This window comes from Pyrgilauda ruficollis, unplaced genomic scaffold, assembly GCF_017590135.1.
Source record: "Pyrgilauda ruficollis isolate IOZ18807 unplaced genomic scaffold, ASM1759013v1 scaffold15, whole genome shotgun sequence".
NCBI lineage: Eukaryota > Metazoa > Chordata > Aves > Passeriformes > Passeridae > Pyrgilauda > Pyrgilauda ruficollis.
This window is the reverse complement of record NW_024513654.1, coordinates 11,814,092-11,832,586: the sequence shown is the minus strand read 5'-3', so window position 1 is coordinate 11,832,586 and position 18,495 is coordinate 11,814,092. Positions and strand designations below refer to the sequence as shown.

General features: G+C 45.2%; 1 protein-coding gene across 1 annotated transcript in view; it reads right to left on the bottom strand.

Annotated features, from left to right (window-relative positions):
• The window catches only part of SH3PXD2A (SH3 and PX domains 2A), a 247,934-nt gene that overhangs the window by 84,649 nt on the left and 144,790 nt on the right, over positions 1-18,495 (bottom strand). The window contains exon 6 of the mRNA XM_041461000.1: positions 11,646-11,674. Within this exon, the coding sequence (XP_041316934.1) occupies positions 11,646-11,674 (29 nt within the window). The remainder of the gene's footprint in view (positions 1-11,645; positions 11,675-18,495) is intronic.

Here is an 18,495-nt window from a genome sequence, read left to right as displayed (position 1 = left end):
CCACGATGGAGCTGGGCAACCCTCCCACGAGTCAAGGGGGTTCCTCAGGTGTGAAAGAAAAGGAAGGAGTTGAAGGGCAAAAAGCTTTGAAGACAAAATTAAGCTGGTTGCTATGGTGAACATGAAACATATTATTCTAGATTTCAGCAGAAGCTTTTGTGCTGCCAGTGAGACTGGTTTGCTTGCTGCTCCTCCCACCTCTGGCAAGAGAGCAGGCGCCAGACTGCTGGGGACTAATGCTTTATGCTTGTGATACAGCTCCACTCATCTCATTTTAGCAGCAGACTATTTGTCTTGTGTACAGTTAGAGCAGAGCAAACTTCCACAAAAACCTACAATAGCTGGAGTCAGTCTAGAATCACATGCATGAGCTCAATCTACCAAAATCCAGGTACCACATTCATGGTACATATCAGTGCTGTACATCCAGGTGGGCTCCTGCCCCAGGCAGGTGCAGAGGAACTCCTCCACCATGGGCATTTTAGCAGCAGCTACTGATGCCTTCCTTTTGTTAGTAACACTGTCTGAAATGTTCAGTTCAGTGTTGAGCCCAGCATCTGTGATTTAACATTGCTGCCAGCAACAGGAGGGACACTCTCCTACAGAATCACAGTTGCTGGAGATACCAGGGATCTTTATAACAAGCTTTTTTTGAAACAAAAAGCTGTCTAGCTTGTTAAGCTACATATTTCCCAACAACAGTCCTGCAGTAATTGTGGGCAATTGGATCACACTGGTCATGAGTTTCAGTCTGGTTGTAGTTCTGGAGATGTAACCCTTGCCCCAAATGATTTCTGTGCACAGCTGAGAAATCAGCACAGGCCAAAGACAGGGCCCTATGATCTGGATGTGATTACCTTGCTTTGGAGGGCAAAGAGTTTAATTACACAGGTATGGCCTGCTCTTTGGAAGTGGCCTTCCATAGAAGATAACAGTCCCAGGGCCATTTAACTAATAAAACTGTTTTGTTCTCATTAAGCCTTTAACATCAACTGGGAATACCAAAATCTCCCAGCTGTTACAGTGCAACTTAAATTACTGAAAAAGGGATTATAAGAACAAGTGGCCATACTGAAGAGATACTGACATCTGGTCCTTTTCCAACAGTGGTCTGTTCCATGAGTGCAGTTGAGTGGTTTGCAGACTCATTTTGTAGACTTATACCCTTCCTGTCTTAACTGGAGGGGTAAAAAGAAAATAAGCAATGCAATCAGTGATTCCTCAGTCTGGAGCTGGGGGAAATAAATACTTCTTCTGAGGAATGGGTGTGTTCTTATGCCAACAGTGGTATCTGACAAGTCAGCAAGAAGTGGGCTGACCACACTGTTCCTTAAATGCGTCCACTTCTTAGAACTGGCCTAGAGCCTTGTTGGCTGCAATGTTCATCACATATGGCAGAGCAGAAACAGAAGATGAGCCTGTATTTCAGTCTACATTTTGGAAGACAAGCCTGCCAAGGAGCTGGTATACATGAAGCACTATGTTGTTGTCCTGGGGGCTCAGGTGGGACACCTTATTGCCCCAAGCAGGTAAAGAACACAAAAGTCAGGCTCAGTCTACTCAGTCCAGAGCTTCTTGGTGGGATTTTGTCACCACTTTCCCCCTTCTTGCTTCCTTTCTGCACTCTTCAGACAAGCAAAGGAACAACCTCCCCCTCCTCCTGACAAGGTGAGGCTGCCCAATCAAGAGCAGAAAGCTCAGTGAGGAACCCCAAAACATTGGGGCTTGTTTCTGCTTCCATCTGCAGACAGTGCACCATACTCATATCCTTGTGAGCCCCTCCAAAATCTCCATCCCCCAGACCCACTGACCATCCTTTGTCAGCCTGTCTCCAGGTTTCTCTCCTCTAGTCCCTTCCTCATCAGCTGGGGCTTGACACTTTGGTTAAATGGGAAGGCACTAAAATGCAACAGTAGTAGACTAGGGGAGGAAGACAGAAATACTTGGTTTGCTAAGCTCCCTCCAGAAGTGGAAGTACTTTTACCAGAGAATTCCTCTGATGCAGAGTCTATGTGTAGTTTTACAACACGGCTGGAAAGAGGAAAAAGGCAGATGAGCCTTCATCCAAACTGGAACCATTGCCACGCATTCTGGGCTCGCACAATTAATTCATTCAGTTAGGCAGAGAACAACAGATAGTTAGAGAAATGGGAGGATGGCACAGAAAGATCAAAACACTTGCAACCTATCTCACACAGTCCTACTCAGGGCACCCTGTTGAACTGTGCCATTGATGCTTCTCCCCTCGGGCTCCAGAGAGACCTAAACAAAACCAACATTTGTGCCTGGTGCCTGGCTCAGTGTGAGCCTGGTCAGACATTAAACTTCTTAGGTACCACCACAATGACAGATTCATTTGTTACTGTAATTGCTGGGCAAGCAGCTGTCCCACACCAGGGTAGCTTAAATAAGCTTTCCTTGCTCTTATGTCTGTGGGATGCTGCTGCATCATGTTTAAAGCAAGTATTTTAAGATAGTCATTGAATGAATACACATATATTATTTTTCTCCCCAATAGGAGACTGCATTTTAAAGTAAACCTCTCATCCCTGCAGAGATATCTCCTCTTCTCTACACTTGAAGCTGAACATCACCTCCACTCCCCATGCCATCTGTTCAAGAGGGCTGTATCTTGAAAAAATATTTGACTAGTAGATTATCAAATGTGCAAATCCAGCTAAAGTATCTGAGTAAGAGGATTGGCAGCAGGCATTAAATAAGGCCTTTAATTTTAGTCTTATTCACCAAGTTCAGCTTCATCACGAGCAGCCAGGGGAGGGCCTGTCAGTGGGGGGTGGGAGCAGAGGTGCTGGGCTGCAGTGAGGAACACAGCCAGCACCTTCCTCTCTCCCTGGCAGCAAGGATCCCACTGGGAGCTGTCGGGCTCGTCGCCTCCCCGGCACCACCACGCTGCAGACCAACCTCAGACCACGTCCACTTGCCACGTAGCCTGGCGTATGCTAGACCCACACACACTGCTTGGAAAATGTTCACATCTGGCTTTCACGTGACTCGAGCGTGCCTCAGAAATTCATCATCTGGATAACTCACTCCTGCAGGGGAGAAATCCACAACCAGGGAGCCCTTTCCTGAGTTGGAACAGAGGAGTGGGGCCAGAGGATCGTGTGCTTGACAAACTGCACAGTGACACGCTCACAGCTGCATTTTCACAGCCTCATCCAGTCCTTCATCCTTTCTAAAAGTACAAACACAAAGAAAACTTAGTCCCAATTTTCCACTCTGTTTACTTCTGTAAAAACCCATTTTAATCCCATTCGCAGACCCAGAAGTATCCAGGACTGTTTAGTTTTTGTTCTGGCAGCCATTGCTCACATTAACTCTTTCCACATGGCAAGTGGGGATTGTTTCCCACATGATCCCTGTGGTACAGCCCCTGCACATACAGTTTTGTACCAGTTCCAAGTTTGGCTGGGAAGTGCCTAGAATATCTGAATGCTAATCCACATCTACAGCTGTACAAACTGAGAGCATCACCCCTCTGAGGAAAAAACCAGCTTCCAGCACTGCCAAGGAGGAGGGCAGAAAAGCCTCAGACGTTGCACTTGGAAACTCACAGGTATGTACACATGCTGGGATTCATGTGTGGCTCAAAAAATGGAGCAAGAGTCAAGTCCCAACTGTGAAGGAGCCATGCTGCCAAGCACAGAACACTCAGCAGCATTGGCGTGTCCAGGCAGAGCTGGCCAATAATCAGTGCATACACTGTAATCCTGCTGGACACCTCTGGAAGTAAAGCTTCCAGCCATTTCTGGTTGGGTGAGCCACTCCATCCAGAGTGAACCGGAGAGAGGATTTGTGCTGTCACGCAGCCTGGACACAGGCCAGCTCCAATGGGACAGGTGTGAAGCCGTGCACAAAGCTGGATGCACTTAGGGAGTGCTATTTTAGGGGTGAGTACTCTCAACAGGTTAAGGACACATACCCTACATCCAGCTTTCCAGAATCTGAGGACAGAGTGCTCACCAGCATGAGACTGAGTGACCAAAATGCTCAGGGAAGAGTTTATCTGCTCCTCTCAGCCAGCCAGACCCATCTGTGCCCCATACAGATTCCTGTGGTGGCTGAGGATCATCAGCCTCTGCTCCAGCTCCCAAATGCACTTCTCACCTGCCTTATCCAGTGTGCCAAAATCAAAATACCAGTACTCTCTGTGCAAGAGAAGAAAAACGCAGGCAGTGTTAATACCATCTGCCATCGACAGACAGAAGAGGGAGGAAGAACAGGAGCAGATGGAGAGCAGAGAATTTCTCAAAACCAAGAGAAATGCCATTATATCCCCTAAGGTACCAAGTGCTTTCTCTGTGCTCGGCTGAAGACACTCTGAGGCATCTGCAGGGTTCAAAATGTTCTACCATGGCTGTGCTGAAGCCACACCTCATTTTTCCAGCCCTGCCTGCACTCAGTCTCCCTGCCCTCTCTCCCGGACCCAGGGCTCTCTGCAGCACTGATGCTGAACTGGGAACGGCAAAGAACACAAACACATTCTTTTCCTTAATCCTGCACCCTGTCCCCACACTTCAGTTTAAAAGCCAAGGAGCAAAACAAAAAACCCACACAACATACAAACATCTCTTTCTCTCTTATCCCGTGTTCCTCCCACCCCAGCATATGGGCCACCCAGAAGATGACAGTGATCCTATACATCTAATGGGCCACATGTCCTGTCAGCAGAAAACTGAAGCAGTGCAGAATAAAGTCTCCTATCTGCTCTTCTCGTCAGTAGCCTCAGGCAGAAGTCCAAAGCACTTCAGTTTAAGCAGTGACTTTAAAAATATGGTGTACAAGGAGAAGTGTGAGATCAGCTTCCTTCTGCCAGAACACTACAGACTGGATTTGGAGCGTGGGATTGGAGTGGACAGATTCACATCTTGACTGAAGATGCAGAATTGGGTCACACACGCACAGATGCTGCAAGGACATGAAATCTGCTGGACTTAGCGGCAGCTCTTCCTCAATTCTGCTCTCTGCTAGTGCACCTGAGCACAGGAGCAGTAGTCTTGCCTTGGAAAAAACCCCAAACCCACAGAATGGAGGTTTCTCTAATTACATGAGAAACTTGTTTTAAAAAAAATTACTTACAGTCTCTTAAAAAAAAATCAGGGAAGAAAATTAGGTCTTTGGGGAGTAACTGCATCAAGAAAAAGCCAATAAACTGATCAGAAGTTTAGCAAATTCACTACCTGAGGAAAAATAATTTTCAGTCATAAGAAGAGGAAGCTCTGTCATTGATGACTGAATTCAAGATGCACACTGAGACCATTAACTACTAACTTCTTCCAGAACCAGGCCCAAGATGTATATCCCCAGTCATTAAATGAAAAGTTTTGTTTGGTCCTTAACTGCTATGCTTTTGCCTACTCTATCCTTTTTGTATTACTAAATCCTTTATCTTCCTAAAAAAAAAAAAAAAAAAAAAAAAAAAAAGGCAGCAGCTATGAGAACCAAAATGTTCTGCCAGAATCTGCTGTTTTTAAATTCCATGCAGTAATTAGTACATACAGCCAAGAAGGTTGATCGTATGATGAGGGAACAGATCACGATTTCTGATCAAGAGCAATCTTGTCAGTACATGCTTGTGAAGTTATAAAATAGTGACTGGCAAACTATCTCATCCAGCCATCCTCATCAACAGGCCAAACGGCACCAAGGAGCCAGTCCACCATCCCTGCTTCTGCAGGAAACAATGCAAGGAGCACAATGCACGCGTGTGATTCATCAGGATACAAACAAGAGCACCTGCCTCAGTCTGCAGGGATCATGTCATACCACAGATTTCTTACAAGGATTAAGACACCAAGTTACATGATTTAAGATGTTCCTGGGACCTTGCCATGGGCTTGGACAGATCTGCATCCTATTCACCACCTTAAAAAAAAAGAAAAACTTTCCAAGCTGAAGCTTTCAGAGGAACTATAGGGAAACAGATTTCAGAGACAAACACCGTGAGAGCAGAATGATTCAAAGTAGCATTTGACTTAAAAACCACATTCTAACGTTGTTGCTACCAGCTGGGCTCAGATTCACTATGCAATGATCAAGTCCCTGCTTGGAGCAGGTAGCCCCCAGCATTTGCGGCAGTCACCACTCTGAGAGAAGATGCACTGCCTCATGCTGGGACTGACCATGATAGTTAATTGGATTTTTCAGCCTCTTTAGTAACACACTTAGATTTGGCTTCTTTGAGAACCCAGTTAAAAGGCTTAAGAGTTCTTCTGACTGAGAAGGTAAAACTGAGCCAGATTTCACAGTCAGCTGGATTAGTTAAGACATCCCCCAGTTCTAGTACTAAACATTTAATATAAACACGACTCCAGGTGACATCCCATGAATATTGCAGCAACCTTAAGGCAAAGGAAAGGCAACACTACATGTCTCTTGGAGCAGTCCTTCCTTTTCCCTCTGCTGCAGCCATTTCCCACAAATATTACAAAACACCTGCCAGGGCTGGAGGCTGTACATTCCCTGCTCACCCTGTACCTATGTGTATCTAAATGCTTGCCACAGGCCTGCGAAGCTGGCAGAGACCTCCACACTCAATTGCATCTACTAAGCTTTGTTCCCAGGGTCACCACCTGAGTCCTGAAACAGGTAAAACCAGCTCCAGCCACACAGCCCTGCTGGTCCAGCTGGGAGCTCACACATTTGTTACCCCATTGAACGATTAAGCACAGAAGGGGTGGCACACACTGTTCATTCTCTCCACATTGTCTTAAAGGAGGCAGCTCAGACTAAGTCAAGAAAATAAAGCTCATTTATAAAAAGGAAAAAGAGACAGCAAGACACACCATGGAACACTAAGTGCAGGCTAGACACATGCAGAGTGACAGGGTTAGAAAGGTTAAGCTCTGAGTGATGAGCATAGCTCAGCTGTAAGGACAGAAAAAGCCACAAGTTGAGGCATTTCCCTTGGTAATTACAAAGGAAGCAGAAAGAAACAAACCCTATCCTAAATAATGCAAAGAAATGGCAACTAAGGCGCTCCCTGAGGTTGTCAGAGTGCTCATCCTTAGAGCATGAGGGTGAGAAAGTCTCTCTAGTAATGAGGAATTAGGCCAAGGAAGCAACTTTGGCCATCAGCTCCACCCATAATTCCTAGGCAGCATCCCACAAAGTGATCAGCCATGAGGGCCCTTGGTGTTTTTACAACAATCTGCTTGTTTCTCACTTGAGGCCCCACTTCTGTCATTGCTGAAACTCTCTCAACTGTGCTTAGTAATTTCCCCACTGAGGGAAAACACAGCATTACAGATGTTTCTATAAAAAGTTTGTGAAGTATCTTCCAATGGACTCTGAAGTTCTTATTTACTTGCCAGCAGATATATCCTTCCTAGTTTTAGATTACAGGAGGGGGAAAGAAAACCGTGATTGTTGGCTGTGTGTAGCCATAATCCTGCTAGTCCAAAAACTGGACAGGGAAACCCAGCTGAAAGATGGTTTACTCATTCAAGGAAGCCTGATCAGCATCCTGAGGCAATACTGGCTTGAACCAAATCATTAACTTAATATTCTAAGTGCCCAATTACTACTTAAAATAGACTTCAGCTGCCAGACTCAGTCAAAGCACAGCCAGCTCAATGCAGACAGGATCTGAACAATAAGGGAAAGGAAACACTGCAGGACTGATAGAACCATGACTTCCATTTTATTAAAGCTTATTTCCCTTCACTAGGAGGAGCATCCTACAGCACAGCAACAAAGTGCCAGAGGAAGCCACCAAGCAAAGGCTTGAAGCCAGCTCTGCCCCCAGCAGCAAGGCAGGCAGTCAAAGCAGGGGCAGTTTGGTTATGGTTCCAGAAGGGGAAGCCAGCAGTGCTCCTGCCCAGGCACATGGAGAGTTGTGACCACAAGGGCTTGGTCACCTGCAAGGCAGGTTACAGAGATCACTCTGAAAGCACCTCTTGTGCTGGATCTGACCTCAAGGGTAGCAAAGAGAATCCTCTCAGTAGTTGAGAAGCACTGAGACTCAGTGTAGAAAAGTGTAGAAAAGTGTGAAGCCCACATCAGCTCCCTATTGCCACCAAACACCAGGTCCCAGATGCTTCAGCTTCGTGACTGGGATCTGACTGCTTTGGCATTAAAAGCCAGCCAAGAAAGATGGTCAGCAAGGGGAGACCAGCAAGATCTTACTCCAGGAGTGTGCAGGTTTCTCTAGCCAGCAAGGGGGTTTGTGAGGTGGGGGACACAATGACATCTTTGGGGAGAAACATACTCCAACTGGTTTTTATAAACCACATCAGGATTAGCAGATATCTCAAGGGTTAATTAGTTCACCATGCACAGATGGTAGCTGGTAGGGTTTGCAGAATGGATTAACCTAATCTGCTGCTTGTAATGTACCATACAAATATCCATTCCTAGACTTGCAGCAATTCTACCCTTATTTTGAGGACAGAAAAACCACACAATGGATGCCAGCATAGAAGTAATACCTATTTTGAGTGACAAATAAGTAGCTGTTCACTTGGCTAATGCAATTGACAAATTGGAGCTTGAAAAGTAATTCCTTCCCATTTTGCTGCAGAGGGTCTTTGGGTGGACCAAGAAGAGACCATTTGTTGCAAGTGTACAGAATATGTCCATGTAACCACTCCTCACAGTTGTACTGAGGGCTCTCCAGCACTGACAGATGGTCAGAAAGAAACAATTCAATTGCCTGGAAACACGAAGGCAGCTTTCTGAGCAGCTCTGCAGCATGTCAGATAAAGCCCCCCAAGTCCAAGGTACCAGCACACGTGGCATTTCAGGCCACAGCAAACGCCTGTGCCTTCACAGAGCCCCAGGTCTCTGAGCTGGCTGCAGGTTAAAGCATTTATAATTAGATCACATCCAAGCAAAGGGCTATGTGTTTACACAGCCCTTTGCACAAGAGGAAGCCTGGCTCAGGGCTGGCATGCAGAGATGCCCCAGATCAGCACAAGACTCCCTTTTGTTTAGCTAAGGACATGCCATGCTATTGCATTTGGTTCAGAAGGTCTCAAATGTTTACAACCAGCATCAACTGCAGCGGTAAATGTTTCCATAACTCCTATTAAACTCTGAACTTCTCCAGTTTCTCCCTGCTCTAAGGGGTGAGCAGAGGACTAGCTAGACACTCACTCTGGCAAGGCAGAGGTCAGGGTAGAGGTGATGTTGGCTGTCTGAGGCATTCTCTGAATGTTTCTGCAGTCGGCCATGCTCGTGTCATGCCTGCACATGCCTGAGACACAGCAGCTGTGGGATTCCTGCTGGACAGTGTGGGACAGCTGTGCTCACACCCAGCAGCCTCCACCGAGCACATCTTTGGTCAAGACACAGGATGTTCATAAGGTCTCATTTGTTGGGAGGTGCTTGCATTTAAAAATGCCTATTTGTCTCTTGTTTAAAGATGCAGTAGTTCCATGATCTGCACCTACCGAAGACACTGCATTTCAAAGCCATTTTTATCTTAAAGAACCATCAGAGCAATCCTGAAAATCGGTGCTTATTCACCCCATCCCTTTTTCAAGTGTCATAAAGCTGATCTTTGTTAGAGGCTGTAACTGGCAATGCCCTTGGCATATTCCTTTGCTCACTGCATGCACACTCCCACAGCATCCAGCTCCAAACAGAAGGAAGCATTCCTCTGCCATTCGAAAATCAAGCAAGGAGATGGCTGAGAACAGAGTCCCTTTATGCAGCTCAATTTGTTGTAGTGCTGCTTCACATTCCTCTCTGTACGGGGTGAGTGGAGAAAGAGTGTCCCTCAGCTCCACTGTTTCCAAGTCCTGCTGCACAAACAGCCCAGCACCAAAAAGGAAAGAAGCAGCAAAAGGAGATCTGGCAGCATGAGGAGCTGGGACAGCCAAAGGAGGGAGCCCAACCTGAGTGCCCCTCGCAGGGATGAATGGCCACGTCACTTGGGCTTCTCAGGGCAGGGGGCCAAAGAGTCCAGCAGGGGAGAGCATCCACAAATGGCATCTCAGCTGACTCAATTGCTTTTCTCATGATGTCATGGCAGATCAGCTCCAACTTGTCCCCAGAGCCACAGGAATGGAGAGACAGCAGTTTCCTTCCACTCCCAAAGCAGTTCTTCACATCTCTTGCACATGAATTGCAATACTCTTTCATGTAAACTGGTGCACTGAGCCCAAAGCTCTCTGTGTCTCCTAGTGCTGTTCCAGGTCAGTGCTAAATCAGGTTGCCCCAGAGACTTCAGCAACGTTTTTCAAAAGCCCCCAATGCTCAGGATGTGGCACTGAGGCAGGAACTCCCACACTCAGCTCTGCCCTCTACCAAGTCACTTGGACTTTTTTATTTATGGTCAGCCCCTCTAGAGAAGGCCCTGCTGCCAACTTAATTCACAGGCTATTGTGAACACACACACACACACACACTTTCCTTAATATTACATTTAAGAAGTCCTAGAAGCGCAACCCAGACAGAAGCTTTGCAGGAGATTAAGAAGACCAAGCATGCCCTAATTTATTTGTGGGACCAGCACCTTGTACCATGCTTGTCTCTTCACTACCACACCCCACCTCAGGGAAATTCAAGGAAAGGTACCAAAAGTATTGGCCTGCAAAGGCAGCTGCCAATTGATACCCAGGCCATTGGGGTTAAGCAACAGCTTCTCTTTAGTGCATCACTTAGCTTATTACAGGATGGCAGCTTAAAAGCCCTCATAATTATCCAACAAATCAATCTAGACAGTGATACTCATTGCAGTCCAGTATGCTACATTCATCTTCCCTTCCCTTCCAGAGACTAAGCCACTGCAGTATTTCTTTATCATATTAAAAAGCAGGAAGAAAAAAAATCCTCCTCTCCCTGCACACAGTCCAGAGTTTTCCAGGAGTCAGTATTGCTTTGAAATGCTTCTCTCTGGATGCCCTGAATGCAATTTGAAGCATCCAAGGTTCCAAACAAAGTCAATGAGAGTTGCAGGTGCTCAATGCTGCTTAGGGGAAAAAAAAAAATTAAGAACTAGAAAGCCCTCACACATCCAGCTCAGAGCAGCCAAACCCAGAGGCCCATAATTGCACATCCCTATTGAAAACACATCTGTAAAAATCACTAGGAGCTACATGGGGAGGGGAAAAATTGGATTTATATAGTTTCAAATCAGGGTTTTATAGGACATTTCAATCCAGGATTTTAAGAACAAAACACTGAGCAACAGCCTTTGAGGCAGCCCAAAGCCGGACACAAGCATTAAGAACATTTTGCATCAGAAGCCTCACCAAAGCATTTTGGAAAGGCACGATAAGATTCAAATTAGCACAGGAAAATATATCCTTCCCCTCCAGAAAAGAACCCCAACTCTGACTCTGCACTTTGACCATTTACAATGAAAAATAAAGAAATGCAATACAATTATCATCTCATCTTGGAGATGGAGCTGTATAAATACAGTTAGAGAAGAGCAGTCATTTTAACTGCAATACTGTACAAGGCATATGGTATACATATATCTATATAGCATACAGATATGTTTCTTCTATCCAGTGCAAAGGAAAGAAACTGATGCTTATCTGCAGCAGGATTCAGCAATAAAAAGTTAAACTGCTACACAATTTAATGCCACACAAGATAAACAGAAGGGGAAAAGCAGGGGGTAAGGACCTCTCTAGAATCATGCAGTACATTAAAAAAGCCTGGTGCCTTACCTGATTTTCTCTTTGAAGATCCATAGTCCCTGAAAAAAAGACAACAACAAATAGACATGGTTAGGGCTGGGAACGGTGGTGAGAGAATGGGTGCCTCCCAAATTTCCACCCATATGCTGGAGGGCTGGCGCTGCGCCCTCCCTCCCTGGAGCGGAGGTGAGGGCGGGCGGGGGCCGGGGCAGCACCGGCCCGTCAGCGGCACCGGCCGGGCGCTGCCGCCGCTCCGGGGGCTCGGCAGCATGTGATCAGCCCGGCAGAGCGAACCATCCACAGCCAGCTAGGCAGGGGAGAGGGGTGTCATTTTTTCCCCTTTAAATTGAGCTGTTAAATGCACAGCTACTGGGTTAACCCTTAGCGTTCCCCCCGGAGAGGAACGGGAGTGGGAAGGGTTTGCTGCAGGGATGCGGCTGCTCCGGGCTGAGCTGGCGTGGCTGCCAGTCCCGAAGCTAATTAATTTGTGAATAACCTCCAGTCCTCTCCTAGTTATCTCTGACAGGCACTTGGAAAGCACAAGGAAAAAAAAGCCAAACAAATCGAAGCAAACCCCAAACTTTATCTTTTCTTCTTTCTTCCAGGACAGAACATGCACCCTTACTTTTCCATAGTGATTTAAAGGGTGCTGGCACCTCTACTCATGCAGAACAGCTGAAACCCCACACAGCTGCTACGGGAGGGGAAGAAATTACAGAAGGAGCTGCAAGAACTGATTCGGGATAAGCAAAACTGAGGACAAAAATACTTTGCTTATGGCTGTGCTTGCCCGCGGTGCTCCCGGAGCCTGTGAGCCCCAGCCCGGGCAGGGGCTGTGCAGGCACAGTGCCCCGGGCACAGCTCATGCTGGCAAAGCCACCCCATGGCAGGTTCCTTCGCAGCAATGCCACCAGCGGGGCAGGCAGGAGCCTCTGCATTCTGGGGGTCTGGGCTGTCAGAAGTGGGGTTTTGTCTCTTGTACCTTGCTCCATCCTCCAGAGGATCAGAGAGGGATTATCCCAAACTGTTTATTTAAAGAGAGTTTGGGGGCTCAGCTGAAGCCCCCAAAGCTGTCCTGAGGGCAGAGTTATGTCTATCTGTAAATTCTCTTTCTCCCAGAACTGTGTGTGCATCCCCATGCCTTTCATGTCTAGGATTCGTGTCCAGTGAGTAATAATTGGGAATTTTTCTGCACCCTCTTTTAATTTCCCAGTGTCATTTCTACTTCAATTAAATGGTTGTCTTTCTCAGCCATATCTGCAGCTGTATTTGATGTGATGATGCTACTGCTCATGAATAAGTTGCTTCTTCTACAGAAGTGATATCATATGCAAATACAATTCCTGCTATATGGTGTCTGAAACAGAGATCCCTCCGACCAAACCAGGGATGGTACAATCCCCAAAATGTAGTCCTCTACCCCAGCTTGGCTCCCAGGCCAGTCTGGAGCTTTGTGGAGCTGTCAATACAACTCTTCTGGCATGCAGAACTCAATTCTCATAATTAAAAATGAGGTAATAATTGATTGATAGTTAATAAATTAATTTATCATTATAAAATAGTTATTTTCATCACTACCACCACCCAATTCACAAGGCTTAATGAAAAAAAAGGAAAAGCCAAACAACCTGTGGGGCTAGCTTTCCTCTTTTAATTTAGTCTTTCTGTAAGTTTTAAAGTCAACTTTAACTGGGTTCTGATTTTGGAGTTCCTGAAAAAAAACAGGTACCCTGTGTCTCCCTATCTCGTTACTTTTTTGTACATCCACATTTCACTCATTAAGTCAGGGGAAAGCAATACCAAAGCTTGAAATAAAATTTTCATCTCCACAGTGAAACTCTGAAATCCAAAACTTGTTCCTCCCAGCAAGGACAGAAAAAAAAAAAAATAGAAAGCAAAGGAGATATAGCAAATAATCTCTCTGGCTGTGTAAAGTGCTCTCTGTGTACATATTCTTCACCGCTTTTCTGTAAAGAAGAAAGCCTGTGTTGGTGCTTTTCAATAGCAGCAGCAAGGAGCCCTGCCTGACTCCATGTTTAATTTTTTTAATGCCTTACTATCCTGCATATGATTCATTGATGTATCTTCCCTCTCCCAAGTGATGACATATAAGGGTAATACCTCTCAGCCTCACTGTTTTCAGTGAACCATTAATGTGAGGCTGAAGTATTGGTTTATGTCTTCAAACCAATAGAGGAAATTATTTAATGGTTTCTCTTAACTGTAACAATTTCCAAGAAACTCTGATCTCCTGCAACCCAGAGTGCACCTGGCACACTGTTAACCCTTACATCAGAGAAAAAATGTGGTCTTGCAGAAGAAAAACCCTTCCAAGGAAAGGTACAATCAATGCCTTAGCTGTAGCTATGCAGGGAAGCTCACTTTCTTTTCAGCTCTTGTTCTTTTTATCTTTTCATCTTTATACACACACATATTTCCATTCTTCTTCCATTTCTATATGAGAACAGACACCACCATCCTGACTTCACTGCCAACCATAGCTACAAGAATAACAATGAAAGCAGCAGGTGGAGCTAAAAGTAGAGCTGGCAGGTCTCTTCATCATCCAGGATCACTCCATACTGAACAAACATCTGTCTCAAAAATAGCATATTTCTAGCCTTTTTTGAATTACAATCTAGCAATTTTGTTTAAAGTCTTCCTGTGGGGCACCACCTTTAGCTGATGCTGAGCCTCATTACTGGCAAGGAAAATATTTCCTGCTGCTAATGGTATTAAAACATAGCTGGTGCCAAGCACATCCCACAAGACTCTCCTTCAATGACAAAGGAGAGGGAAGCTGGATCTCCTTTCTCATCAGCATTATCCCAGGATAACATTACTAACTTGAAATCTAGCAATGAATGTGAAAGGAGGACCACAAACATTGATGTAAAGCTGACTGCCTTGTTAGCACATTAAGCTATCCACGGTCTGGAAATTTCTCAATCATAAAAAGATCTTATGTTGAATTAATATGTCACTTGCAATCTAATTTAAAGATGAAGGTTGTATTAACAATGTTATGGAAAAGTTTTATGGCACATCTTTGGGGACTGACTTAGCTGCTGTATTCAGTGAGAGTTAATAAACATTGATGTGTGTGCACATGTGTTTTGATCTATCTAAATACATACAGATACACACAAACAGTGCCACTATCAGAAAGTTGTTTAAAAAGTGCGGAGTATCCTGACATTTGTTCAATAGAGACTAAGAAATGTTCCAAGTGGAGAAGACTGGAGGTGACTAGGTGCATTGGTGACAGTTGTGCCTATCTATTTTCTAATTCATTTTGATTTATATCTGTCCCAGAGGATTTCTCCTGCATTGCCTGTGGAGATCTGGCAGGTCTGCAGAAGCCTCCTGCAGGACCAGCTTCCCTTGGAGGTGATGGGTTCAGTCAGGGGACCTCATCCTTGTGGGACCCATGGTGCAAAGGCTCTTTTGAAAGCTTCTCCTGCTTGCTGTGGGACAGCAGACCCAGAAAGTTCACTCTCTGGGATTCCTCCTTTCCCAGATACGTCGCACTTTAGCCTGGGGCCTCTCCCTGTCAGTAAAGCAAGGCTTGGCTTCAACTCATTTAGCAAAGATTTCAGACAACCATGAGTTTCAGCTATGAGGGAAAACAGTGCCTGCAAAGCACGAGGAGCTGCCAGACCCACGGAGCAGCACGGCTGGGGGAGCTGCACAGCAGACACTGCAGCAGACGAGACAGAAGCTAAAGGGAGAGTAAATCATCTTCCTGTCTCTTTCTCAGTGTTTGCTGTCCAAAGGAGATGAGACAGTGACAAACCCTGAGTAATGGATGTCAGCCTGTATCCTCGAGAGTGTTTTAATACATAAATTGAAATTGTTCTGTATTTGTTGGCTTTTGCTAATTCATGTTTAAATACATTGTAGTCATTTCTGTTCCCAGACTCCTTAATTCCTAAAAGTCTCTAGTGGTGTGGGCAGACTGTGGTGGAGATATATGACATTTCAAGCAAACAACTCAGATTATCATTTGATCACCAATGATTTGCCAGGCAGATTAAAAGCACAGAAATATTTTTACAAGGAAGTCCACTCTCTCCTTCCCAACACTTAAGTTTGCAGTCAGTAACGAAGATGGCTTTTTCACAAAGTATTTTTCTTAGCACTGCGATCAGATTCTGTGACACTATTTTTAAAGTAAAGCACTACAAAAATACTTTGCTACTAGTCTTCACATGCACAGAAACTTGAGCCTTGAGAATATATTTGCATCTTGAAACGCTCCTGATTTTCACCAACAGCCAGACTGATATTTTTTACTTGAGACAAGGCCCAAAACCAAGTGTGACTGAGAAATGGCATCTGCCTGTCACCAAGGACTATGGTTGGAGGAGCACCTAACACCTTAATATTATCCAAACACACAGGAGCTATACGGAGCGTGCAGGGTTGAAATTCGTACTCATGGTACTCAGAGTGCAAAAGCTGAACCATCTGCATGAAGGCATCTCCATTCCCACTGAGCTCTGAGACCCATATGACATGTAATTAAGCAAAATTAACTCTGTATGTTATGCATTGGGAAGAGAAACTCAAACAGATGGATGCACACAGCTATGCATTTTCCCCCTACAGCATTCCATCCTCTGATATCATGAAACCACAGCTGATCTCTTTCCTGAGCCAAGGAAACAGATGAAGGCTTTTTTAATTCTTCTTCTTCATGTTTTTTTTTTTTTTTTTTTTTTTTTTATTGCTTATTCTGTTCATTTCCTGATATAAATCGTTGCATTGTGGAACCCTCTCCAACATGAATCTGTCCTTTCTGAGCAGAGCTCGAGCTTTCCAGCCCTGTGAGAAAGGGCCCCATTGTGGTGGTCCCAAGACTCCAGAATTCCTTGCCGCAAGCAAAAGGGACTGGTGGGGCAAGAAGAGAATCTGTCGACCTGACTTCCAACCCAGGCATTTCTCACTGGCTGGACATGGCCTCTGCTGCTGCTAAGAAGGGTAAACCACTGTTGTGCAAACACACTCTTAAGAGAAAAGGGACAAAACAAAACAAAAGAGAGGATTTTGCCTTCCTGTCACCTTCCTATTGTCTTTTCAGGGTGTCTGCAAAGCAAACAGCCCAGCTTTATGTACTATATACTTCTGCTTAGGCTGCAGTGACTTCCTCTGCACTCCATAACAAAGGTGGCCCAGTTTGGCTCACCAGGACCCAACTGGAGATCCTGATTGAGTGCTTTAGTGACTTCTGACAGCTTGCTTGAACGCAGCAATTTAAAATTCAACCAAAGTTCTCCCTGTGAAACTCCAAGCACAACACTGGAAAACTTATTAAGTGCAGAAGAGATCTCCCCTATACCAGTAACCTTAGCTTGCACGAAAAAGCCAAGGTTGGAAGGAGATGGACACTGTTTCCTCTCCAGCAATGCTCCCTATACCTGAATCCAAGGATTTCTATCATGAGGCAGAGATGCAGGACAAGGAAAGGCAGTATCTTCTGTTGTGCACTCATCCTGGAGGTTAGCCCCACACAGCACAACTTGAGCTCTGCCACCAAGTCCAAAGTGCAGGGGATGCAGACAGCTCCAAGACAAGTGACATCCCCATGGGCCACCTCAGCCTCACATGGACACACTGTGTTTGAGAGCAGCAGCTGTTTCTTTCTTTATGCAGAATGGGTGTTAGAAAGACAAGAGATGGGTTGGAGGCACCCAACCTTTTCCCTAAATGAGTAAGAAATGCCACAGATTTCTGTCCCAGGATTCCTCAGCAGTGAAGTTGATTGCTTGGCTCCAGGGAGCAACTTTAGTATTGGCTCAGGCTAAAGAAATGCAGAATTAGCCTCTTGCATTTTTTACAATTATATTTTTATGATGAAATTATCCTCCTGGAGGAAGACAGAGCTTTGAAAATGCACATTCAGCATTTCACCAGGCTGTGAGATACAGGGCAGGGCGCTCTGACAGCAAAGCCCAGCCTGTCTGGCACCAGGGAGAGATGGCTCGGCACAGGCTGGGAGCTGCAGAACACTGGAGCAATGAGCTAAGGCCATGTGATCCTCTACTGCAAGGCCTCAGCAGCCTTGAAAAAGACAACACAAATGTTTATAGCAAGTTTTTCCTGGAAAGAAGTATAAAAACAAGGTCTTGCCTAAGAGTCACATCCTCATCTGTTTCTGGTTTACCTTGTTTATTCTTACAGATGGCAAATTTCTCCATAGGACACAAAAATGTATTTACCTTAGCAAGAACTCTGGGTAGAGGTGTTCTTCACCTCCTCTAAACTGACCCTGCTTGTCCCTTGTGGGGAGGCCAAATTTATCTCTGTCTTACAATGACCAAGCATGTGTCACTTTATTATAGCCTTTACAGCATAAATGCTGAGTGATAAAAACAAGTTAATAAAAATTAATCATTCTCATGTGCAGGTTTTCCAGTTATGCCCTTCACTTGGGGATTTTATTACAAACAACTACATGCAGATACAACATGTTGAAAAGATGCATCTAATCACAGTTACAAATTAAGTATTGAGTATCAGAGTAATAAATTCAAATGTACCTTATAAACTGGTTGGGCTAATGAGCTTGCATATACATCATATGAATCTGATTAAGAGCTTAAGAAGTCTGCACAGGCTTTGAATCTTTACTTCATTTTCTTGAGCTCTCCCTGATTTGAGGGTGGGTGCCTCAAATTCTCATTTCTGTAGATGTGGGTCCAATCTCTGGTTAGCAAGCACATCGCCCATTTTGGGTTTCTAAACTGCAGTCCAAAGAGTCCCACTGCTGTCTCTCTCTGGGGACATCTTCTGCTGTGTCAGACTAACTCTGCCCAGAGCTGTGTGTGTAGAGCCTGGCCACTGTCTCCTCACCTCCCTGTCCCTAGGGATGACCTCC